Source organism: Talpa occidentalis, unplaced genomic scaffold (genome assembly GCF_014898055.3).
Source record: "Talpa occidentalis isolate TD23 unplaced genomic scaffold, MPIMG_talOcc4v2.1 talOcc4.11, whole genome shotgun sequence".
In the NCBI taxonomy this organism is placed as follows: Eukaryota; Metazoa; Chordata; class Mammalia; order Eulipotyphla; family Talpidae; genus Talpa; species Talpa occidentalis.
The window spans coordinates 68,343,581-68,370,786 of record NW_023601104.1 but is presented as its reverse complement, the minus strand read 5'-3'; the positions used below and the strand labels follow the sequence as shown (position 1 = coordinate 68,370,786).

The 27,206-nt window shown below is 42.0% G+C and overlaps 1 protein-coding gene across 6 annotated transcripts in view; it reads left to right on the top strand.

Moving 5' to 3' along the window:
• Positions 1-27,206, top strand: part of RTN1 (reticulon 1) — a 325,955-nt gene that overhangs the window by 213,318 nt on the left and 85,431 nt on the right. For all 6 annotated transcript variants that reach the window (XM_037503449.2, XM_054690793.1, XM_054690792.1 and 3 more), the window contains 2 exons: positions 11,749-12,522; positions 18,020-18,772. In XM_037503449.2, the coding sequence (XP_037359346.1) occupies positions 11,749-12,522; positions 18,020-18,772 (1,527 nt within the window). The remainder of the gene's footprint in view (positions 1-11,748; positions 12,523-18,019; positions 18,773-27,206) is intronic.

The window sequence follows — 27,206 nt, the reverse complement described above, 5'->3', positions numbered from 1 at the left end:
TGTTTAATAAATACTATTTGATGATAAGACTTAATTTAGGCATGACATTTTATGAATGCTTATGATTCACATACCTCCATGGTGCTCACAGATGCACTTGGATTTTAATTTTGTAATAGTTAAGGAGCCAACTTGGCATCTTAAAAAGCGATGCCTGTGCTTCCTGCACACTGTTCAGAGAATGGGTGTATCAGCAAGACTTGCTTGTTTTTAGTCACCCCATTTGGTGAGAGGATGCTGAAGACCCCTTAGAGGTATGTGGTTTTCAGATTCCCTGGCTTAGGTGGCTCCCAGCTCCTACCCAGATATTTTGCAAATATGGGACCAATATATCAGTTGGGGATATGAGAATGGGAAATGAAAATATCAGTGGGTCATCACAAACCCATCATGGTTATTAAAAATAATTCAAAATATAATCCTATTGATCTTGGATGGCTTTGGTATAAAAAGGAGAGTTCATGTCATTGCACAATTCTTAAGTAAAATACTCAGAGGACAGGTCTTCTTAGAAATAAACCCAATTTACAAATCTAAGTTTTAATTTTTATTTTGAATACCTGTAGTTGATCTAATCACTATAAATTTCCATAAATTTCCAGTTTATGTAAATAAAGACATAAACATACATAAAGGTTGACTGTAGCGTTAAGATTTTCAGTGAAAAATTCTGGTAAAGAATCATAGAAATGAATAGCTCTGTGATCACTGACCTGGCCTTAGTGCAAATCTAATATATTTCCAGAGCCCAACCAGCTACCAAAATGGAAACCATGCATTAGTTGTCAAAATCCCAGGTTCTATGTTGGTTTGGCTTTTTGTTTGTTTATTTGTTTCATCTTGCTTCCCATGCGTAGAATCAACTAATACTAGACAACCCTTTTCTTAAGAGTGGGACTTTTCCATGACTTTGCCCATTTTGTGTCCTCTATCCAGGGAGTGTAGGGCTCTTATCTCCTCCTGTTGCCAGTCTATCCATCCACCCAAACACCAGCTTCTCTGGGTTGCCCCACCATGTCCCACAATTCAGAGAGCATATCCTCTGCTTTCCTATGGCACGATGTCCTTGCTGTGTCTTCTGTCCATTACCTCCCATCACAGCAGTGACCAGGGAGCTGCAAGCTTCTGGAGGCTGGCAGACTGTGTCTTATCTTGGTGTCATGAGAAGTGCACACTAATGCAGTGTCCCTAGATGGGCTCCCAGCGAATCAAAGATGTGTCAAAGTGGATTTTCCCCCTTGAAACAGCCAAGAGGTATCTAGGATTCTCATGCTGTCATGATTGGTGTTGTGTGTGATAAAGTCAAAGAGGAATAATCCTTTTTTAAAGATACTCATATTTATCGGATGATTGAAGTTAAATAACTGAATATAGAAGAAAGTCAAGTTTGCTATATCATTAGTAAGTTTGCATCGTCTTCATAATTCTCATGGCGTGACCAGATTCTTACTTTAGAATTTCTCCATGCTTATTTATTGGCATGATACTTTAAGCACATATCATTGGTGACTGGCAGGCACATTGCAATTATTTAGCAAATGCCCTTTCCTTCTATTATCTTAGTCAAGAAGAAATCCATATGTAGGATATAAACATACATTCAGAAATAACTATTTTTTAAAGATTTATTTGTATTTATTTATGCATACAAGAAATAGAGTCTAGGTCAGAGGTGCAGGGGGTAGGAGGAGTTACCAGAGACAGAGTGGGGAGCAGAACAGGCACATTAACTGAAATGCACTGCCAAGGGGAGTAGAGGACAAGACAGGAAACGTCTGCTGTGCCATGTGGATTAGCTCCCTGGCCAGGGATCAAACTCATGCCTCAGTGGCTAGTGATAGCTTGATAGTGCTGAGACTTAACCCCTGTGCCACCAGGGTGACCCCTTCAGAAATAACTTTGAAACTACTGTTCTTGTTTTCAGATACATTAAACATGAAAGAATTTAAGAATTCCTTAAATAATTTTCAAAAATCAGGTCTCTTTGGGATGATCTGACAGTGACTATTTTTAACCCTTGGTTTCTTCTCAAAAGACTATATACTTTACCACCTTCCATGTAAATAAAAAATAACTTGTTGAATAACATATATGACAAAGAAAGAACAGAAGGTAGCCATCCAATGTGGCCCATTTCTCATAGTTAGAAAAGGGAAACTTGACTCTATTTTCTTTCCAAGTGTCTCTTTCAAGAAGCATTTATTCTGAAAACCACTTTGTATTGACGAACAGATTATAATTCCAGTGACTTGTTAACCAAATTAAAAAAAAACTTGGGTGGTATTGACTTTTGTTTGTGGCCAAATCTGTTAAGTAAACAAAGTATGCTTCTTAGGCATAATTAGAAGGCCACAGACCACAGATGCAGTAGATAATGTCTTAAAGATGATTTTTTAGGACTTTTTAAAAGAACATGAAAATTTAATGTTCATGTTGAATTATTGACATAGTAATTGGTTGCTGGTTCCTCTTCCAGGACATATTTCGTTTTGTCTTCTGCTTTCATTTTATGAAATCTTACCAAACAAAGAAGTGTAGTCCTCTTCAAGTTCTTATTTGTTTATAGTTTTACCCATACTATTTTAACTCCTCACATACTAGTTGTTTAGAGAACCTCACTTTGCCCTCAGACAGGACAGATTCATTTCAAAAAGGATGACTGCGAGATGTTGTCCAAAATTGAGATGGAATTTAGAGAAAGCCAAGTAACTATCTACATTTATTTGACTGAACATCAAGTCAACACTTCTGTCCTTGTAAATTCACTACCTATTCCTTTATTATTTTCATGAGTTTGTTGTTTATTTTTATTTTCTTACATTGTTGTTTATTTTTACACAATATTTAATTTCTCCCCTCAGGTGTCGTCCCCCTGATATTCCTACCACCACAGCATCCATGAACCATCACCATAGTCCCTTGTGCTCTTCCCACCCCTGTCTTGATCCTTTTCTCTGCCTCTCCCCTGCTGTAGGCCTCAGATCTATGGTTTGCCTGCAATCTGTGTTTTTTTCCTGACCCTTTGTTCAGGTTCCCCATATTCCATCTATCAATGAAACCATCTGATATATTTCTTTTTCTTTCTGACTTAGTTTGCTTAGCACAGTCACTCCCAGCTTCATCCATGTTGCTGCAAATGGCATGAGTTTATCCTTTATTCTGTAGCCCAACTAAATCCTACACATCCTTCAAGATTGAACTCAGATTCCTTCAATTCTGTGAAACTTCTCCAACCAGGCACTTCTGGAGTAAAGGGATTTGAACCACCTTCCCCAGGTTTCTTGCCAGCTGTCTGGACCCTCGCGCACCAGGATGTACTTCAGGGCAGGCCCTGCTGGGTGGTTGTGGCTTTTCACAGCAGCTGCTGCTGGAGCCCCTCTCTCTGAGCTGCTGCCTCCTTGCATCCTGCTCCTTCTTTGCTTTGTTTTCTCCTAACCCTTTTGGTTTGACACACAAAAAAGAATATTTTACTGGGTCTTTTCCAAATGGCTGGATAGTAAAGTAACAAGACATTTAAAAATATTTACAGTCCTGAGCCTTGTTCTTATCAAAGAATCATGGGCTCCGAGGGTGTTGATTGCAACATTATTTATTAGAGCAAAAGAACTGGTAGCTGCACACTGGGCAACAGAAGAGGAGGTTTTCTTGAATTTTAGAGCATTCATTTTATGAATACTGACATTTTTACATATAAGCTAGAGCTACATAGATAAATAAAATGAGACCATTGTATAATGTGTCTGTATATCTGTATCTACATGATATAGTCTGTTTAAATGTACCTAATGATCTTACATAGAGAAAATCTTGTCTACAACTCCCCATATAGTAGCTGTTGTTATTTCTAAGACAGAGGGGGTAGGGATTGGGAGGTTACTTTTACACTGTGTATATCTACAGTTTAAAATCTTTTTATAATGATCATGCATTATTTTATAATTGAAGAAAATCACAGTTTATTTGATCTGACCCTCAAACATGTAACTGTCATTATAGATGTTATTTTTGGACTAATTGCTCTAAAGTAATTCATGGCTCATCTCTGAGGCCTCTTACTGGCTCCACTATCCCAATGACCTCTTCTGGCCTGAGTTCCCACTATTCCCAAACCTCCTGCTGCATTTGGGTTCTTTTCTACTCTCTATTTTGCCTTTTCCTTTGTTATTTATTATATCTGCTCTTAATGTAACTTCCTATCTCTTCCCTCTGCCTCTCTAAAATATATGTGTTTTCAAAGCCCCAGTGCAAACCTCACTTTCCTCACAATAGCAAGCCTTTCTAAAGTTCCAAAATACAATGTATTTGTATTGGTCATTACAGTAGATTTGTTACACTAGAAAGGTACAAAATTTTAATTACTCTCTTAGAATGGAAATTTGCATTAATGTTCAAAGTATACATGGTTTAGGTTTGTTGTGTATTATTTGTTGTTCTGTTTCTTCCTGGAGATGAAAGGGAAGGATATGGGAACAAAGGACATCTTGGTATAGATTCCCGACAGAGCACTCAGAGCTGCTTGGATCAATACTCTAAACTCTGCACATCAATGGCTGAGTTGTTGTCCTGCTTTAAGCACGTAGTTTACTTCGGACCACAGATCAGATCAGATAGCTCAGAGGAGCAAAATGAATGCCACTGTTGATAAAGGTCATTAATTTTTCTTGTCAATTTATTTGGGGTGTGTTTCCTAATAGAATTCATTTCTACATATATTTTGCTTGGATTGCATGTGAATGTGCTTGCGTGTACACGTATATGTGTGTGTTTATGAGAGAGAGAGGCAGAAAGACAGAGACAGAGAAAGAAAAATGGTTTGCTTTTGAATCTACCTAGAGATATGCCCTGAATTCCAGTTTCATGCTAATTTGTCCCAAGATGTCATTGACCTGTTCTTACAACCTGTTTCTGTTTCTACAACCTGCATTCCAACATGAGATTATGTTTGAAATTGGAACTACTCAAACCCAAAATTAAATCATTCGCATGACACAGGAGTTGGATTTTGAAAACTTGAGGAAGGCCACTTTATAAAGGCAAAATGGTAACTAATTATAATTAGTTTGCAAAATAAAAGCATTCTCTTCTACCTTTGTGCTCAAAAAGGTATTTAGCCTAGGAGCTTTGATGTTCTCTTAGGGAAACATAAGACCTAGAACTCATGCTTTGCTGCACAGCCATGTAATGACTGGACACTGAATGGTCACTGCATCTGCCTGGTGCAGAGATGGCTTCTCTCTGCTTTACTGTATCATCAGCTATGACAGATCCAAATTCAGATCCATCTAGCTTTGCTTAAGAAGCCAGACACAAACCAGTTTCCTTTAATCCTCATCACAATTCCAAGAATAGTGCTAATAGCATCTGCTTTGGAGTCAGATTGCCCTAAATCCAAAATCTGGTTCTGTCATTTCTGGCTGTGTTCCTTAGAGCAAGTTTCTTAATCTCTCTAAACCTCAGTTTTTCCCCTTCAATAACCTGGGTGTGGTAAAACAGAAAAGCAAAAAGCCTCATAAACTGTCCTTCTTATTGGTGCTTTGCATGTGGCAAATGTTCAGTAAATCTTCTTGATTGAATTCATATATGATTGATGGTAAAGTTTATTCTAAAAGCTCTTAACTCTACCAGATGGTGATATGGAGGTAATCATTCTGTTGTAAATAGTGAGCATGTACTATGGGCAAAGTACAGTGCTAGGAACTCCAGAATTTGCATTAATGAAGGAATATAAGATGTGGTTCTCAGCAAATATACCAAAATTAGGCAATTGACAGAAAGGCAGAAAGCTCAGTAAGTCCCACCTGAGTAGTCATGAGCATAGGTGTGAAGGCAAGGGAGAAGAATTGGGGTGTGGGAAGTGGGGAAGACTCCCTAGAAGAGTTGAGACATCTCCAGGGACTTTATTTGGGTTGGGGGTGGGGAAGCCTTTTGGTTGTGGGAAAGGACTTGAACAAAGGCACAGAAGTTGAACATTTCATGGTCTGAGCAGATGTGTTTCTTCTGCTGGCTCAGAAACAAAAACTGTAACAACAGATTGGGTCCTCACTGAAGAGGATCCTGAATTCTAAGCCAAGGAATGGGCAAAGGTGGCCACCAAAAGCATTAGGATAAAGAAATGGCTTGGTGAAAGTGAAATTTTAGGAAGATGAATATGTCAGCACTGTGCCAGTTTACACACAGAAAAGGTGAGGCTGGAAGCTGTTGGATACCTGGGAAACTATCAGTCATTCATGTAGAAGATGATAAAGGTTTAGCTAAGAAAGCAACCATGGCATGGAAAGTAAGGGAGATGAATCATGTGAGAGGAATTAAGAGTATTAGTTAGATGATTTTATGTGAGGGGAGAGAGGAAAGGAACCACAAAAGAGCAAACAGAAACATACATTTTTTTTGCTACTATCCATATATTTATAGTATTTAGAATGTGACAAAGAACAATTACTTTTCTCATTAGAAATCAGAGAGCAAAATTCTATCAACAAATGATAAATAGATTGGGATATCACTCATTTTGTTTGGTTTTTGTCTGTTTCCAAAGATAATTCTTTGTATGGTGGAGATAACTTGCAGCTTTCTCCATTCTGAAAGCACTGGTGGTGTATTGGATAGTGGTGATGGTGAAGATACAAATATAATTTTGTGAATATACGAATATACTGCTGAATGTATGCTTTGTAAATTTTATGGTTTTTTAATTATAAAACAATTTTTTAAACATTAGGGAGTTTAATGGAGTTTTAAGAGCTGTTTCTTAAAATCTAAGCAAATTATAAATAAAACTGCACCTTCTCCTTTCCCCCAAAACACATCATCTCTCAAAAAAGCCCACAGAATCACATTTCCACCTCTGGACAGCAGGCAAAAAAATGTAGACTTCCAAGCTCATCAGAACTTCCGCTCCCATTCCATCTCGTACCCTGAAGCTTAATGCTTTCCAAGGCACTGCTGAGCACTGTCAAAGAAACTTAGACAGTGGTTTGTCTGCCAGGCCAGGTTTTTTCCTCTAACAGAATTTTCTGCTAAAGTGAAAATGCCGCAGGCACTGTAGATTCTGGTTTTTCATCGAATGAAAACAAAAACTTGCTGAATCATTTCTTATTAAACATTAATTTTGTGAGCCCAACAGCTAAATCTATTATTCTGGCAGACAAGCTTTAAAAGGCAGCAAGTTGGGGAGAGAAAGAGTAGTTACTCATATTCTTAAACCCACAAGCATGTCAGAGGTTTGGCTTGGAATCTTCTGCTACAGAATGCGCTCGTTTTCCCCCACTTTCTTTTGTTTCTCTCTGTTAACTAATCACACAGATAACATTTAAAGAATGGGTATACCTGGATTTCTCAGCACCCCATTTGTCATGCTAAACCACTGGCCACTTCATTTTAGGAGAATGTTTTCTAGGTGACATGGAGGCTCCTTGAGCCTCCCTGGCATACCCATCCCTCATAGATGGATCTTTTGTCAAATGTGTCACAGCCTCCGTACTGTGGGCCTGCTGAATTCTTTGCAGTCAGAAAGATGAGTGGGCGTTTCAGAGAAGAAGCCTAACAGCCTGAGCTCTGTGCCGGTTGCTGCCATTCATCTCATGGGCAGTCTCAGGGCAAACGATTCTGGGAAAAGGGAATGTAGGTTCCCTTCTGGTCCCTGATTCTGGCCTTTAATTCTTGAATTTTAACATGTGTCTCTTTCCCCACCCCCACTGTCATTCCAATTTTTTTTTACTTCTCCCCCCTTGAAAAAAAAAATTGCTCAACTTAGTGGGACTAATGTCCCATATGCTTGTTAGGGTAGGCTCTAGTCAAACCATAATTGGTGCTTTGTTTGTTTGTTATTACTCCTGGGGAAGGATAAGCCAGATATTTCCTTAACGGAGCATGTCTACCTCGGTGCTCAGAAAACCTTTTGCTAGAATCGATTTTTCTCTGCTAACATTCTCTTGTTTCCGTTTCAGAGCAGTAAGAGGGGCTTTATTGAGATACAGAAGTAGGCTTTTAAATCTTAAACTGAAGAGTCAGTATGAGCTCTATCCACAGGAGAGGAAGCTTGCCGGTGGGCACTTAACACTGTCATTCCTTTATCCATTATCCTGGTAAATTCCAACTTTCACACTCAAGTCTCATCTCCAGGTACATGACAGAATCTGTGTCAGTTGCATCACTTAACCACCTACTCATGGAGCTGTGCAGACAGACCTGGCCTTGTCCTCAAGGGACTGTGGTGTCTAAAGTAGATACCAGAGAGCAAGTGTGGATTGACTGTTTAACTCCTTCTGACATGAAAGTCCCTGATCACATGTCATTAGAGACAAAGTGCCAAGCTAATGCACAGGTGGTAATAAGTTGCACGTGGTTAGTGTCCTCCCTGGAAAAAAAAAAAGCCTAAAATCCACAGCTCTCATTTATTGAGTGCTGTATGCTAGACACAGTCTCATTTAATCCTCAGAAGAGCCCACTAAGATGGGGATTATTATTGCCCCCATTTTCAAAATGAATAAACTGAGGTTCAGAGAAGCTAACTTGCCCAGAGTTCCACAACAAACAGTGGTAGAGCCTGAATACAACTTTAAACGCCTCCAGTCAAGTAAACTCAATTCTGTGAGGATGGGTTAGAGTTAAGAACTAGCTCTTGAAGACTGAAGTTTTAAAACCATTTTCAGCAAGTCATCTTTGGCATCCCACTCCTCAGTATTGCCAGAGAATAGAATAGAATAAGATAAAATAATATAAAATACCTGCTCTTTATGACATTATTGAATTTGTCTAGCTCATGGTTAGTATTTCTGATCTGTAACATCAGTAGAAATTAAAGCCTGATTCTATCAACACATGATTTAATGGTAACAATAAAATGTGATTTTAAGCTTATTTTCATCTTTCTTCAGTTAACTTTTGCTAGAAATGGTAATCTATGAGTCCTGCAGTTTTTATTGTTAGTTCTTTCCTGAAAAGTAATTCTTAAGTTGAAAAGTTAAAAAGCAGTTCCATTTAGAATGCATCCAAGTAGCTGAATGTTCTGTGCTTCCTGACCATCTCCTGAGGGGGCACCCGTGGGTGCCCACACTGACTGTCAGAGGACATCTGGCTCATGTGGCTCGGACCTGTCAATCACCAAGGAACCCGAGAGAATGAGAAGATTAGATGTTCCAAGGAATGAATCCTTGCTTATATAAAGAAAGTAATTTCTAGTCTAGGCAAGGAAAGCATTTTTATCTGGTGGATGTGTATTTAACAATGTAACCATATTGGTTCCTACCTGGGGCAGTTGGCTTCTGCTCTCTGCCTCAGTTCCCACATCTGCCAGCTCTGCAGGAAACACTGACAAGAATTAATTGGTTTTCCTGAGCCTTCAGGCTCAGTTCAGCTTCCTAATGCCAGCAATCCCACGGGACTCTGCTCTTGCATAATTTATTGTCTAGAAGAGCTTTCTGTTTTCAAGAGTTCTGTCTTATAGGCACCATATACATATAAATTTTCAAATGCCGTATGTCAGAACCTTGAGACTCTTTCATGGTAATTTGTTTAAAAAAAAATGGAACATGACCACATTCCAAGTATTCAGATTATTTGTTGCTTTTATGAGGGTTCTGACATGGTCCAATCTAAAATGTGTGATTTACACAAAGGACTTGTTCCCCTTCCTCTAGTTGGAAATATTTGTAGGGTATGGCAAAGTGGTCCTTCCATTTCATGATAGGTTCTCTGATCAAGACAGAACTGGTAGGGATATTGGTTTCTTCCTAATTGTCAATTCTATTTATAGTCTCTCAAATAATATGTCAATAAAGGCAATCTAGATTCTATTCCATTGTTTAATATCCTACACTAGGGAATCCCCTGTTCTCCGAGACACTACTTTGGGGATATTATATTGATTCTGTTTTAGAGGTAACAAACATATAAAGAAAGTTGTTTCTGACTCCAGGGCAGCCGATCAGTACAAAAATCCCAGAGTGTTGGAAGGGGCTTCTGATTGTCTCATCAGCTCTCTATGGAGTGCTGGTTCCTGTCTAGGCGGGTGCTGGATCTGCGTGTCTATCTGGGACATCACACTTTTGTTCCTAAGATGCAATCCCATGCTACTGCTAGATAACTCAAATTCTAGGTGATTCTTTTACACGATACATGATAGATTTAAAATACTCTTTGTAACTTGTATCAGTCTTAGTTTGTTCTCAGCAGCTACATGGGATAAGTCTATTGGTTCATTGATTGATCTACTCATTTATTTAGTCATTCTGTATTGAGTGACTACTATGTATAATAAAATATGCAAGACATGAGACTCAGACTCCAAAACAAGCCCTTGCGCTGAAAGCATTGAGTGAGAGTAGACTGGTAATGACTGACACAGTCCTGGCAACCACACACATGTAATCTCCCAGAGAGCACCCCCTTCCCTACTCTCCACCTCTCTAGACTATCTCTTTGGGCAAATCTGCCTTGCTTTCTGGTGAATAATTACTTATTAACATCTGGAAATGATTCTAAATAGTTGTGGTAGAGAATACAGGATCCAAAGGTATAGTGAAATATCTCAGGATTGATTTCCCTGCCTCCAGTGAGGTCTGCACGTAGGCTGAGTGCATCTAATCAAAGAAACTTTAAAGATTATTTAGGATAAAGGTCTTGTGTGTGCACACACATGGAGTTAAATGTAGTCTTTTCTCTAGTGGTCCATGTATGGTAGGCAATAATCTATCTTTACTATATTCCTTTGTTGCTATTTCTTTGTTCCATTTCTTTGTCTAACTTGAAATAACAAATGCAAAGGAAGTATAATTACAAACTTAGAAGAAATGTACAGATTTGAACTGGTTTGTTACTCACAAAATTAGACCATTTGCTGAATGAAGTGAATATTGTTAGCAATTTGGGGGAATCTTTCAACCTGTGTTCTACAACCCTGTTACTTGATCTTAACCCTAAACATCTTAATTACTTTCTTTTATTTTGCAAATAAGTACCTAATTGAGTATCTAATATGTGTCTGGCTTTATTCTAGGTGTTGGACTATGTTATCAAACAGAATAGTTTGATTTCTGCCCTCATGGAATTCCTCCCTCTATCTAGCAAGGGGACACAGTCAATAAGTAAATAAATAATTGAAGCGTGTGGCATATTAGCAGACAATGATGTGAGAGAGGAGTGAAAACCTAGAGAAGGTCAGAAGGGATTAGGTTTGCCTGGGAGCAAGGAGGAAGGGCAGATTTCAGTCTGAGATAGAATGGCCAAGGTCCTTAAGTAGGTAGCAGTCAAGCAAAGGTTTGAGGTAAGGGATCAGGTATGCAGGTATCAGGGGAAGAGAGTTCCAAGAAAAGAAAACAACTAGTGCAAAGGTCCTGAGGCAGGAGTGTTCATAGCCACCTGTACTTGGAGTCATTAATATTTTAGATGCAGAGAGAGCCATTTTTCTATTGAAAAATGCCAAGTAAGACCATGCCATTGTATACTGAGGTAGTAGATGTTGAAAATCACTTTTCCGGTTGTCTGGGTTCTGACCCCAGATTCTCTGGGCTGGGCAGCTGATGTAAGCCTCTGTGGTCTGCCTCTCTGAGACACCGGCGCTGTAGGCTCTCAGGGAGATGGGGCGTGTGAACATGCGTGCTCCCAGGGAACAAGGAGCAAACCCTGAGGAACGAGAAGGTCTTGAGGAGGAAGGATGCTATGTCTCCACAGGCAGGGGCGGGTGACGGGTGAGGCAGGAGAGAAGAAGCCAGGCACCCACTCACTGTCTGCTCCTGCTTTGATTCCTAGGTGCAGCAGATGTCGCTAGTGCCATGGATCGTACCTTTTCAACTGCATCAAAAGATGGAGAAGGAGCGTGCTACACATCTCTGATTTCTGACATCTGTTACCCTCCTCGGGAGGATTCTACATATTTCACTGGAATCCTTCAGAAAGAAAATGGCCACCTTGCCACATCAGAGAGTGCTGAGGAGTTGAGTACCCCCAGACCCTCCTTACCAGACGTGCCTGGAACGGAGCCTCATGGCTTACTTAGTTCTGATTCTGGAATAGAGATGACTCCTGCAGAGTCCACCGAAGTAAACAAGATCTTAGCTGATCCCCTGGACCAGATGAAAGCAGAAACCTATAAGTACATTGACATAACCAGGTCAGAGGAGGTGAAATGTCAGGAGCAACGCCACTCCAAGGTGGAGGAGAAGGACTTGGACATAAAGACTAAAAACTCTGAAATCTCAACAAAACCAGAAGAGGTCTGTGAGCCTGAGAAACCAGCTCCTGTGGAGGGAAAAATCCTCAAGGACCACTTGTTTGAAGAGTCAACATTTGCACCCTACATAGATGACCTGTCTGAAGAGCAACACAGCGCGTCTGTGATCACCGCCCCTGTCAAAATCACGCTGACTGAAATTGAACCTGCTGTTGAAACTGCTGCCCAAGAGCAGACCCCGGTGAAGCAAGATATCTGTCTGAAACCAAGTCCTGACACAGTCCCCACCGTCACCGTCTCAGAGCCTGAAGATGACAGTCCAGGATCTGTCACTCCTCCATCTTCTGGAACAGGTAAGCAAACTGGTGTCTCTGCCTTGGAAAAACTGAGCATGTGGAAATCTGAATGTTAAGGAATGAAGATTTGCATTTAGAATATGTTACTACAGGGTCCCCTTCAGTCTCTGTTTAATTGATTTAATTAACATACAAATTTTTTTCCAGTCTTTTACAAAGGTTGAGATCCAGGATTTTCCTTAAAGCCTTGTCAGATTTGCTTTGTAAAAAAGTTTCTTTCTTCATTGGTGGGAAGTTGTAAGGATATCACACTGGGGACATTAAAATGGTTTCTAAAATTGTTGAAAAATGAACAATGATGTAAAAAAGAACAAGAAAAAAAAGAAAAAAATTGGCTTCTAGGCTAGCTTCTCCCCCATGCCCCAAGGCCTCCTGCAGAAATCACTGGGGAGAACACCTTGGTTGTTGCCCCCAGACCAGCTGGACCTCCTTGGGCAAGGTATTCATAACCCCAGCTTCAGCTCCAGGTCTATGGTGAAGGAGGGAAGCCCCCAGGACATTTGGGGGGAGGGGGAGGTGATGAGGGATAGGAGGTTTCTCCTCTCCCTTCACTCTCAGCTTTGTCCTTTGCATCTTTTTTGTCTATTAAACTAAAGTATTTAGCTTCATTTTTTAACTGAGGATTTATTTTAACCAAAAGATTTATTTGGTCAAAATCTTAAAAGCTCGGAATTCTCTAGGCTGTGCTCTCTATTCCTCCTCTGACTCAGCCAGGATCTTAAACGCCACTGGGATGCCACTGGGATGCGTGCTCTGCTCCCAAACACAGAGGGCACGCTTCCAGCCAGGTGGAAGGCCAGAGGGGTAGCTGGAGCTTTCCCACCCCTCCCAGTGTGATCACCTCTCCTGAATGTCCGTAAAGCAGCAGGCTGGAGAGGTCAGTTGGGGGTCCTTGAACTTTCCCCACCTCTCTCTAGTGGCATTCTGACCCTCCCCAAAAGGTCAGCATCTCAGATGAAAGAGCTTCCAGTGGCCTCTCAAAATGGATTCAAACCATCATGACTAGGAGTGAGTGTTCCAAACTTGGTGCTACAGCAAGTCCAAATGTGAAAAGAGAACATTTGATGGCAATTCCTCCTGCCCTATTTCCCTATAGATTTTAGCATCAATTTCTCCCCTTCTCCAACTTTATGTCAAACTCATTTATTTTAAAACCTAAGGTCTCAAGGATCGATGTCCCTGATTTTTAAATTCATTCATTCACTCAACAAACACTTTCTACCTGTGTTATTTTTTGGTCAAGCACTGGCAATGTTGAAATTAAGAAATACATTAGAAACAATCCTTGCCCTCCAGTGGGACCAATGACCAGGATAGTGCTCACACTCTGCTGTCATTTATGTTCTGATTGGAGGGACACAGAATGCTGAGTAGCACTGGGAATCCTGCAGCTTCTTAGGTGAACTGAGTGTTAGGGCTAGAGTTACTAAATCAGTTTAACCTCTTTGAAAACTACTGTTGTTATTTCTTACACTGTTGAGGCCAGTGATTCTCCTGCCCATGTTGAAAGTCACTTTTATGCAAAAAAATACTCATTGAGTGATTTCTATATGTCACACATGTGCTGAGCACCAGAGATATTGCAGAAACCAAGATGTATAAAGTCACTGCCCATGGAGATTACCAGATAGTCAAGGAGACGATAAAAGGAGACACATGCTAGTGTAATTTCATGGTATGTGAGTGATAGAGTGTTGGGTAAGAGGTCAAGAAGAGCCTCTCTAATGAGGTAACATGTGATCTGAGATCTGAATGAGCAGGAGCCCACAATTCATAGAGTGCCCATAGGGGACCCCAGGTACCAAAGGCAGTACTAAGTCTACTGTTTGCAAATTGAGTGGTACCACAAAAAAAGGACAAGAGAAGTATGATATCAATAGCTGGAAGGGTAGGCAGGGGCCAGGGTTCATATGCTAGAATAGAGAATTGGGATTTTGTTTGAGATGTATAGGAAAGTTGAAGCTGGAAAGTGACATCTTTCATTCATCCTTTAACAAATATACATTGGCTGTGTGCTCCCAGCATTGTTCCCTCAGTGCTGGCGATATCATGGTGAAGCACAAGATCCCTGCCTGCATGGAACCGGCAATCAAGTTGGGAAGACTCACACATAGATAACTACATGCAGACATAATGTCAGGTAACTAGAATTGTTTAAAGAAAGGTACAGTATAGGAAGAAGGTGGTGAGGAAAGACTTGTCCCTGCTCATAACTTTGAGCAGAGACCTGAATGGGTGAGGGAACAAGCCAGGTAGACACCAGAGGAAGCGGCACTGACCTCAGGGGACAGAGTGCCTGGAAAAGTACTATGTGTTCAGGGAGCCAGCCAGAAGGTCAGAGTGACTGGCATGGTGCTTTAATTTTCCTTAGTCTCTACCTTCTTTTTAAACAGATATAGCATAAGATAGAGGGAAACACATGGAACATGAGTTCAAGTTCAAGACAGTCATATGACTACATGATTCTGGGTCCTGGTGGGAAATAAGCGACATACTCAAAGGTTGTACCCGAAGAGAGTTTAAGAAGGGGCTTCTTACAGATGAGTAAAGATGGCTAAGAGAACCAAAAAAAAGGTGGCAAGGCACTCAAAGACTTGCAACACCGGGGTGTCACTAGCAACCCTAGACTTAAAGGAACAAGGGGAGGGAAAACATTCCTGAAATTTTCCAAGACCTGGAGCTTCAGAAACAGCAAGAAGTATAAACAGGCCAACATTTCCTTGCTCCCACCCCTTCAGTGATTCCTACTGGCTGAAAATGACTAGAAATCAGAGGGAAAGGCATCCCAGGGAATGCCTTCTATACAATTCAGCCCCTTAGAGCACAAAACAGAACAGAGAAAGATGGATGTGAAACCAAGAGGGCCAAGAGAGGAAAACCAGCACTGTGACTCTGGACACATCACTTAACCTGTGGCCCAGGTGTAAATTGCCTGTAGCCCAGGAGATGCTCATGCAGGGGAGCTCTGGAAGTGTCAGCCACTCCATCTGCACCGGCTTTCCTTTACATCTTCCTCCCCCTTGCTCTGGCCTCCCATTCAGTGTAAGCTAAAATCACTTGTGCATCTTTCTGCTGTTTGAAATCATATCAAACAACTATGTGCGCAAGTTCATAAAGACCTTAACTGCTATAAAAATAGAGTTTGAAATCAAGCAATAAATCTTTTTAAACATAAACCATGTGAGAGATAATGAAGTGGTGGTTGTTTAAGTTACTGAAACAATAGGAACAATATAGATCATACTGTATCTCCACTCAAAAGTCTCCACCGGTCTCTCTTTTCACTCACAATAAAAGCCCTGTGGGATCCCACATGATTTCACTCTCCCTCCCTCTATGTCTTTGACCTCTTTTCCTGTTACTCTCCTCCTGTTCACTTTACACAGACACAGTGGCCTCCCAGTGATACCTCCATCATTGCTCGTACCAACAGACCTTTGCTCTGTCTGTTATCTGCCTGGCATGCTTTTTCTCTGGCTATCTTCATGAATCACACTTTCACTTCCTCTAATGTTGAATATAGGTGTTACCTTCTCAATGAGCCCCAGCTTGACTTCCCTATTGAAAATTGCAAACTCAACCTTTTGTTAACCTTTAAAAAAATAATAAATAAATAAATAAATAAAAGCAAAAAAAAATTTAAAAAATAAATTGCAAACTCATCTCCACCCTATCCCAGTGCTGCTAATCCTTTTACCCTACTCACATTTTCGTCTTATAGCACATAACCTGTAGCATACTACATACTTTACTTAATTATTATACATATATATGTTACTTATGCATTGTGTTCTCCCACAAAAACATAATAGATTTTATTATCTGTTTCATTTACTAATATATTTCAAATGCCCAGAAGAGAGTCTATTGCCTCAGTGAGGATAATAAATGAATGAATGGTATATGGATAAAGAAAATGTCAATTCTTCTTTATAGAGAATTAGAAAAATCTAAACTGTTTTAGCCATTAGAGTTCTTTCACAGTCAAAAAGCGACAAATTAACTAGCCAGAGATAATCTACTCCTCCCCCTCCCTGTATCTTAACCAGTGGCCTCAAAAGTTTGGAACAATGGCAAGTAGTTTTTGCTCACAGAAGAACCAGGGCCACTTTTGAGGATATTCTGATATAAGCCCCTGCCCAATATTTGAGGGAAGATCAAGCTCATAAAAACTATTGTCATGGTCACAGAAACATTAATTCCAAAGGGCACCTGCATGCCTATGTTTATAGCAGCACTATTTACAATAACTAAGCTATGGAAACAACCCAAATACCCAAAAATAGATGACTGGATCAAGAAGATGTGGTACATATATACAATGGAATATTACTCAGCAATCAAAAAAGATAAACACATGCAGTTTGCAGCAACATGGATGGAAGGGATCATGCTCAGCGAAATAAGTCAGAAAGAAAAAGAAAAATACCGGATGGTCTCACTCATAGCAGGAATTTAGAAAACCTAAATAAGGGGCCAGGAAAAAGACTAACTAATACAAAGTAAAAATCAAAATCAACAAGCAACTATAAACCAGAGACATACTATGCGGGTTGGGGCAGGAGGAGCAGGGAGAGGAAGGACTAGGGTCAAAATAAGGGGGGGTGCAATTGTATGGGGAATATAACCAAAATGAAAATGCATACATTGTGCAAAAATGAAAAATGATGTAAGAATTATATAAAATAAAATATTAAAAAAAACTGTTGTCATGGTAATCCAAGTAGTTCCACCTAAGGAGGGGGGTATTAGCAAGATTGCCAGTGGTTGTCTGGCCATCTAGATATAAATTCTCAAGAAGAGGGAAAGAGAAAGAAACAGAAGACCATCAGAGACCCTGCAGGGCTGGGTGCTGGGGTTATCTGCACAGCCTGCCTGGTGAAATAGCAAACACTATATTGTTCCACCTAGTTATGCTTTTCACTAAAAGAGTGAAAATCTTGATTGTTATGGCAACTGTAAAGCTCACAAGTCAAACTATATACAAGGATCCAAATTAACTTTCTTTGTCCTAAAGGAGTATTAATGACAACTGACAAGGAGTAATGGATGGTTTTCAGATTTGTTGATACTGGTTGGTCACCCTAAGAGTATTACATCAGATTATCTGATGAAATCTCTGAAATTGGAAAACTTCCCTGAGAGACTGAATCAGAAATTAAAATGACTTCCAGAATCTTTGCCTCACTGAAAAATGGAAAAATCAAGTCAGGTAATGTTGCTAAGAAATTGCTGGGTCACTTTTGAAAATAGATGGGTATGTCAAACACTGATTAACTGGGAGATAACAGTGTGTGCCTTTTCATTCAGGTGGCCTGTCTTTCCAGCGTAGCCCTGGAAGCACAGACTATTTTTGCCTTAATGAGATATGTGTTTCTCAAGCAAGGAGAAAACATTTCCTCTAATGGAATTTTGTTTTATTTCTTCTCTCCCTGTCCATCTGTCTGTCTGTGTGTGTGCCTCTCTGGCTCATCTTTGCTCTGTGGGACAACAGAACCATCTGCTGCAGAATCCCAGGGGAAATGCAGCATCTCGGAGGATGAGCTGATCACTGCCATTAAAGAAGCAAAGGGGTTATCCTATGAAACCAGCGAGAGCCCACGGCCAGCGGGCCAGGCAGCGGATCGGCCCGAAGCCAAGGGTAGGTCAGGGCTGCCGACCATCCCTAGCCCCCTGGACCACGAGGCCAGCAGTGCAGAGTCAGGGGACTCGGAGATCGAACTGGTGTCCGAAGACCCCCTGGCCGGTGAGGACGGGCTGCCCGCCGGCTATGTGACCTTTGGCCACGTGGGAGGCCCGCCGCCCTCGCCTGCATCCCCGAACATCCAGTACAGCATCCTGAGGGAGGAGCGCGAGGCCGAGCTGGACAGCGAGCTCATCATAGAGTCGTGTGACGCCTCCTCGGCCTCAGAGGAGAGCCCCAAGCGGGAGCAGGACTCGCCCCCAATGAAGCCTGGCGCCCTCGACGCCATCCGGAGGAGCCGAGCCGGGCGCGCACGGGCCGAGGAGGGTGCGCCCAGCCGGGGAGGCCTGGCCGAGCAGGGCTCCTTTCTAAAGTTCCCCCTCGCTGCCTCTCAAGCCGGTCCTGAGCTGCCCTCGGGAGAAGGCGCCCGGGCGCCGGAGGAGGCTGCGGCACAGCGGAAACCCGCGGAAGCCCTGAGTTCCAACCAAAGCCCAGCGGCCACGAAGGGCCCAGGGCCTCGGGATCCTGGAGCACCCCTTCTGCTGTTTCTCAATAAGCAAAAAGGTAAAGTGACAGCTTTCCTGAGCGAAGCTGTTGTCTGCTTAGTGTTCTCCCACTCGGTGCTCTGAGGTTTTCAGCAGAGGGGCAGTTCCCCCTCAGCTCTACCATCAGGCCCTCACCTGGTCAAACAATGACCAGAGAACAATTTCAGGTGCTGGGGAGGAAGTGGAAGATTCGATTCACAGTTGGGATTTGGGTGGCAGAACCACACCTCCAAGTGGTGCTGGGCTGACTGGATGGGAGCAACCCCAACAAAAAGTGATTTTGTGTACACACCCAGATCTCCTGGATGGAGAGAGTGAATGCGCCTTTCCTTTCATTCCAGGCTGGATTTCTTCGGTTGGGAAAGGGTGACTTTCTTGTTATTGACCGGGCTCATGTCCAATAGCTCTACCCCTCACTTCTATACTCCTACCCCCCGACACACACACAGTGATGAGGGAGTGACTCCAGTCCCTCTAAGTGCTGGGTTCTGGTTCCATTTTAGCACATTCCATTTTGAAAGTCAAATTTGTTGATCTCAGTGTCATCCTTTCTGTAACCACAGGAGCAAGGGATTTAGACCTTATCAAGGTGCCCCAGCTAGTCAGGAAAGACTGGGACCAAAGCTGGTTCTAGTTTCTCATGTCACAAGACCTGAGATGACCAATTTTTAAAGTCACTTATAACTTATATTGATTTTCTTTTGGCCATCATATTCTGCCTATGAGAAATCTTAAGTTGACATCTTTAAATGCAAGAAAAATGGAAGTCATCAATTTGTCTTCCAGACAGGGTATGTATGAAGGGCATTCTTGCCCACCCCACCACCCCACCTCGCCCTGCCCAATCGTCCTACACCCGATTGCAGTTGTATTTCAGAATTCAAGAAAGGAATGAGTTAGCTGAACAGATTAGGTGCTGCACAGCCAGGTTGATGAACTACACCGAGGGAAGGAAGAGAACTCTCCAGCACCTGGGTGAAGAACGTCCAGGTACAACTCTAAAACAAGCCCCCAAAGCACAGTTTTATTTAGAGTTTCCTCCCACCATCTCCTCTGCTTTTTGTTTCTTTAGATGTATTTTTTGCCTTTTTGGGATAAATTATTTTAAGGGTACACCCTCCTTCCTGTGTATATGCTAACTACAGTGATGTTAGTAGCAATTAAAGTGTATCATATAAAAATAGAGTACAGAATCTTTCTCATTAGAGATTAGAAGCTAGCTGCTGAATGCTTTAAAGTTGGGAAAGGAGAACATAAAGGAATGTATTAAGATAACCTGCTGCCTAGTTGCCGGTGGCTTAGACACATGACGTGCTGTGGGGATCAGTATAAGTGATTCTTGATTTCCCAAAGAACTCTCCCCTGAGAATTTAATGTGTTTTTTGTGTGTACAATAGGAAGGCCATTTGCTGGCAAATTTAGCAATGGGAATGTGTGTTTGTTAGGGAATATTAAAACGATCTTGGATGTTCTTGCCCCTACTCTGACTGTGGAGGGAGAGGACATTCCAGACAACGTTGATATTAACAACCGCTGGTCCCCAAACCAGGTAAGCTTGGGTTGTGCTGAGCATGAGTTCATATCACAGTCCTGGAACAGGCATGTGTTTCCGTTTGATCCCCCAGCTAATACCCTGAAATAGTCACTGCGTGCACAGTGCTGTTCAGATATACTTACTCTCAAAAGTAGATAAATCTGAAGGCTAATATTTAAAAATATTTATTTATTTCTGCATATAAGAACTGGGGTATAGGTCAGAGGTACGGTGGGAGTGAGAGGAATCACCAGAACAGAGAGGGGAGCAGAACAGGCAGATCTACTGAAATACACTGCTGAGGGGAGCAGTGGGCAAGATAGGAGAGGGCTGCTGTGCCATGTGGGTCAGCTCCCTGGTGGTGGTGGGGAGGGGGAACTCATGCCACAGTATCTGGCAATAGCTTGATAACACTGAGACTTAACCCTTGCACCACCGGGGAGGCCCAAATCTGAAAGCTATTAAGGAGAAAGTGGAATTGAAAAGGCCTACTTCCCTCTCTAGCAAATTTGAGACAAGTATGACAGCTGGGACTGATGGAGTGACCAGACAAGGGGTGAAGAGCTAAGGCAGTGGAAGGCTGCAGCTGGGGATGCAAAGGCTTCAGAGCACCTTTTATGGCCAATTCTGGTGTCATTCTAATCTCTGTGTGAGTTGCTCCATATGGCTTGGACCCTGTGCTGCCAACTTTAGATGTTAGAGAGGAAGGAGTGGCAGTCTTTTCAAAAGATGAAGTCCTGCCAGGGTGAATAACCTCTGCTCTTCTCTACACCGAAAGGTGCTTTGAAATCTAGTCCCCCACTGAAACTTACTGCTCAGCTGCATTATCTATAAAAAGAGCCTAAAAAGGCCCTTCTGGGGCAGCCCAGCACTGAAGGTCCTGGGAGGATGATTCAGTGCCGCCAGCAGGTAATCTGAGCTCTGAGATTCCTTCTGGTCTTGCCAGTGCCATCTCAGCAGGTGAGTGGATCTGTGCTGCCCAGCCTCCCCAGGCTGTTCTTAGTCACTGTCCGTGGACAGTTGGACTGTGCTTATGGTAAGTGCGACTGCCTTGGCAGTGAAGTCAAGTCAGTTTTCATAGTTTCCTGCTCTTATCCACAGATGCCTCTGACAGTATCTTGATTTCAGGTTCATGATTTCAGGTTCATTTGCAAGTGTGCACATCCTTGTGGCTTTGGAATCGTCCCACTGATGCTGAGCTAGGTTTCAGTAAGGTCCAGAAATATTTCAAATAAGGTTTGGCAAGTACCTGATGTCATCATAGCATGTAATGTCAGGGGGCACCAGGCTTCACTGGTACATGTGCCCCAACCCTAACCAGGTCCATTTCTGGAGGCTTGTTATCACTCAGAGACCTTTGTTGCTGTTGCACTGGAGACAGTGCAGGTTCTTGATTTCAGGTTCATTTGCAAGTGTGCACATCCTTGTGGCTTTGGAATCATCCCACTGATGCTGAGTAGGTTTCAGCAAGGTCCAGAAATATTTCAAATAAGGTTTGACAAATACCTGATGTCATCATAGCATGTAATGTCAGGGAGCATCAGGCTTCACTGGTACATGTGCCCCAACCCTAACCAGGTCCATTTCTGGAGGCTTGTCATCACTCAGAGACCTTTGTTGCTGTTGCACTGGAGACAAAATACAGGTCATCAGATTCCAGTTTCCCTGCTCTGTGCACCCCTGAACTCTGCTACCCTCTAATTCCACTCCTCTATACCTTCCAGAATGGCCTATCAAGAACCTTAGACTCTTGGGGTGGATACATTTTCATTGTTGTATGATTAACCCTAACTGTAAGGAACATCTGCTTTTAAAGTCAATAATAATAATAATTATTATTATAATTATATTATAATTATATTATATTATATAATAATAATTAATAATAATAATACTTTCTCAATAAAACACAAATACCCAGTGTGACTCATCAGGATGGGTATGTAGTATTTACCAAACCTACTTGATTGTAGAATCTTTCTTATGACAGAGTGCCTTGGAGTTCATCTCCTAGGGAATACTTTTTGAGAAATCATGATCTTTGTATTGACTTCCATTGCCTGCATTTGATTACTTTTCATTGCCAATCACAAGTACAGTGCTGGGGCCAGCCTTGTGAATACCATGTGGTAGCCTGTTAGAAATCAGATGCCACCCCAGACCTGCTGAATCAGAATCTGCATTTTCACAAGATCCACTAGCGATGGGGACATGACAACCTGTTTTAATGACAGTCAGCTTTCACATTCCTACCTGAAACCACTCTGATAAAGGTAGCCAGCCATAAACTTCTTGCCCTAAACATCTCCTCTTTTCAGTCTTATTTTCTTGTCTTCTCTGATGTCAACTGTTAATGTCAAATATCCTGAAAACTTTAGTAAGGAAGTAATGTGTGCTCATAATAAACTTAAATTGTACAAGATGGTGCAAAATAAAAAAAGTTTCCCTATTCTATCTTCCCCTACCTAATTCTCAGAGATAGCCACAGGCATTTGTTTTATATTTGTTGTCATTTTGTTTCTTTCAGAAGTACTCTTTAAATATTAGAGCATATGCAATTTTTTAATGCACATTAGGTATCATATTGGGCAGGCTGTTTTGTGACTTATTTCATTTAACTGCTAAATTAGGTAAAAGATCTGATCACAAGATCATACTCTCCTGAGAGTTTTTTTTTGTCCCCTACCTCCCTGGTGTTTCTCCTTCCCTTTCTTCCCTTACTCTCTAACCTCTTTTCCAGTCTCTCCTGCTACCTTTCTTGTAGTTCCTCTGTCTCCCTCCTGAATCCTGTCCCTGTCTTTCTTGGCCTTCATTTCTTTGCTCTCCCCCACACAGGTTTCAGCCACAGCCTTATGCACAGTACCTCCCAAGTCCTGGGTTTGGTGGTGTCCTCTTCTCACAGTTCCAAGCCCACTTCCTCCATTTATCAGACATCCTGTGGGCAACCCTCCCCCTTTCAATACATATGTGATTTTTGTCAAAATCTGCTCCTTCCCATCCTCTGCTCCCTTCCCGCATAAACAAAGGTGCACCATTCTGGCTTCACTTTAGTGTGAACAGGGAAACCAAGACTGGATCTGAGCAAATACCCTTTAGCCTGAGACAGTTGTAAAAGAACAGCCTGATTGTCAACACTGCCGTGGAAGTCTGTGTGAGTATCTGGTTATAAAATTATCCTCCAAGTGATCCAACATGTTCCTAATATTTGAAAATGTATTTCCAAAATAAAAATGCAAAATATGAAAATTCTCATTGTGGAGCTTTCAAGCCTGCAATCCAGTTTGAAAAATGTCAGTTTAAGCCACTGGTTCCCAAGATATAGCCTCGGTACCAGCACCTCAGACTCTCTGGGAGAGCTGATCAAACATGGCAGCTTTCTGCTCTACCCCCCATCCCAAAACTGCAGAGTCAGAATAAGCCAGAACATAAACCTGCACTTTTATCAAGCTTGCTGAGGGGAATTTTGGTTGTATGCAGATGAGCTAAGCAGCCTAGACCTGTAGTGAAAAGCACCTGGGCATATCATGTTTTTATAATTAGGCTGAGCAGGCCCTCGGCTGTTTCCATCCCTTCCTGGGTGGCTGCCTCTGCATCTTCTCTCCGTGGACAGCAGTTGCAGTGAACTGAGCTTGCAGTGCTCAGCTCCCTGTGTCAGGGAAAAGTGTCTCTTCTTACGAGAGTGATCTGCAGGAAGGTTACCAGGTGGGGGTCTCAAGCAGAGCTGCATTTATGATATTTTATTATTACTTTTCATTGTTTTATTATTACCAGATGGTGCTTCTGTCTCAAAATATTTGGCATAGAAATAAAGTGTGACCCACTTCCTTTTCTTCCTGGAATTCAAAAGGAAGTCGGTATTTCCATTTATTTCCTTGCTTCCATGAGACTAAATTCTGAAATCAACTGTCAGGATTCTTGGAAAGTCTCTTTAATGGTGCACATTTCGGAATCAGCCTGCTGTCTTTTGCCCCTTCATTTGTAGCTGCTGTGCCACCTTCAACAAGGTGAACCAGCAGCAGCTGGGTAAAGTCTGGCTTCTGTGACATGGAACCCTCTTCTTAGACTACTCATAGCAATGAAACTACCTTTGAGAGACTAGCCCAGCGATTGGAGATGCTCCGCTGGTCTAGACATTCCAGAAAGGGACAGTCGGTAGCTAGCTCACCTCACTGGCTTTTCCTTCTGAAGCAGTCACAAGGTTGGCATTGTTCAGCGGGTTGCATATTGGTCTATGTTTTTAACATCGTGGCTTCAAGACACTGGGGAGGTTTCCTTCTGAGCCTTGGATAGAGTTGCTCCAAATCATCTTGGTGACCCCAGCACTTATTATTTTTAAGGACAACCACTTTGCCTCCAGAGTGATATATAGATCTCAAATGGTTATTATCTATTTTTTTTTAAGATTTATTTATTTATACAAGCACTGGGTACAGTCAGAAGTGCGGGAGGGTGAGAGAATTCACCAGAGCGGGAAACAGAATAGGCAGACTGATGAAATACACTGCTGAGGGGAGCAGCGGGCGGCAGGAGAGGTCTGCGTGCCATGTGGGACCCTCGCCAGTGGCCTGGGATCAAACCTGCACTGCAGAGACTGTGGGTAGCTTCGCAGCCCCAGTGCTCAACCGCTGCACCACCAGGGGAGGCCCTGTCTATAATGTTTTGATGTCAGCTCCGTGATGTACAATAAACCCCAACTCCTTAATAAAGTTTTCCTGGGTGCAGAGTAGAATGCAGATTAACTCCAAAGATGGGTTCAACTCAACCTTAAACTTGCCTGTAGAGACAGAGTTCACAGATGGCTAGCATTTTGGTACCTCGAAGAAATAGTGACCTAATTTAGATGGTGATCCTCATTCCCTATCCATCCCTTTTACCTTGCCCATAAACCACTGTCACTTGTGGGTGCAATCATGGAGTATGGAGGATATAATTCACATACTTCTAATTATCAGAGCCAAGTCTGGCTGTCAGGAGGCATCTATTCCTTGTCAGTGTTAACCTCAATTTCCTCTAAAGTCAGATCTGGCATGGGGATGGGGGTGTGGATTAAGTTAAAATGGAAATCAACAGTGATATTTGACAGAGTACCCCATAGTAGTGACACTGAGATGCAAAGGTCAGAGGAGGCGGGCAGTGATGGGTCAACTATAGCGAGAACTAATAAAAATATTCCAAGCCATTGCAGATGCAAAGGTCAGAAGAAGGAACGTTCTAGGAATAGTCTTGAAATTGAAAAGAAGTCTATTTAGCTCGAGGGTGGTAGGCAACGGGAGTGGGCAGTGGCAAGAAATGAGTTTAGAAGGTTGGCATTGCCCTCTCATGCCCAGACCATGGTCAGAGTTGATCCTTATCTCAAACATTGTAAGAAATCACTAAAATATTTTTTAACTAGTAAGTAGGATGACTTCATTTGCATTTTTAAAGGTCATGTTGTCTGCTCTAGGGGGAAAGGATAGGAGAAAGACAAATGAGGAAGCAGGAATCTGGATTAGGGCTCCCTGAAGGAATGTAAGTGGGAGGTGATGGTGCCTAGGAGAGGCTGGTAGCAATGGAGATGGAGAGGAATAGGATTTGAGCTATATTTTGGAGATTGACTTAATAAGGTCCATTTATGCGTTGTATTGGTGGTGGTGGTGACTTTATCTCCAACACCTCTCAAATTATATTTCAGTTTTCATCACTATAATGATTATAAATAGAAGCAAAAATATTTACAATGGGAAAAAAAAAAACTCCAAACTTTGATACTATTTTACTAGTCATTGAGCTCATTTTTTCGGTCTGCTGTTGGGAAATCATCCCATTGAGTTATGAGGGATTGAAAAGTTCTCTCACGGTTTGAGTTCTATAGCTAGTATATTTTCTTTTTTTTAATTAATTAATTTATTTATACAAGCACTGGGTACAGTCAGAAGCGCTGGAGGGTGAGAGAATTTACCAGAGACAGAGCGGGGAGCAGAACAGGCAGACTGAAGTACACTGCTGAGGGGAGCAGCGGGCAGCAGGAGAGGTCTGCGCATCATGTGGGACCCTCGCCCTGCAGCCACGGATCAAACCGGCGCTGCAGAGGCTGCGGGGCTTCGCAACCCAGTGCTCAACCTCTGTGCCACCAGGAAGGCCCTCTAGTATATTTTCATGGCTAAGCAGATAGAGGTTTAATGGTCATCAATGTGTTTAGATAACAGTGATGTTTCAGTGACTGAGACAAGCTGTAGTGAGGGTTAAATTGGAGTTAAGTGAGATGGGTAGCAAGGTAGGCAATGGTGGGCAAGCAAGCTGTTTATATAGAATGAGATACATGTGGGCTAGAGCCAGAAAAATCTACAAGTACAGTATGAATCAGAATAACACTAGGCAAATAAAAGAACAGACTGCCCCAGAAAGCAGAAGTTAAAGTCAGAGAAAAGGTAGCATTAAGGCAGACATTCAAACTGGGGTCTGAGGAACAACAAGCACACCCCAGGTCTGGTCAATTCAGTTCAAGGCTACATTTGACCATAGTCTAACTGCAATTCCTTAGTCAACCCTGTCTCTGGAATGATCCTTCTGGATTTTAAGTGACCAGGGCCTGAGAAGTTGGTCCTCTTCAACCAGGTAAAACATTCATCTCGGACTTCTCACTCTTGTGAAAATTTGGGACAGCTAGCAGAGAGTAGATTAGGGGTTCAGTGAAACTGTTTGGTTTTTCCCTAAATGTGGTTGGTGAACCATTTATAGCAAAAGCTGTTGAAATGCTGTTTCCAAGGCTGCTTGCAGGATCTTCTGAGGGAGGGTCTGAGGAATCTACCTCATTAAGTAGGTTGTGAGTGGATCCTGGGCACACAGAGTTTGAGAATTACCTGTGCTAGGCACTGTGTTGAGGCTGATATCTCAAAGTGCTTTGAGAGCCCAGCAGGTTTTTTCTTGAGCACTTCAACTT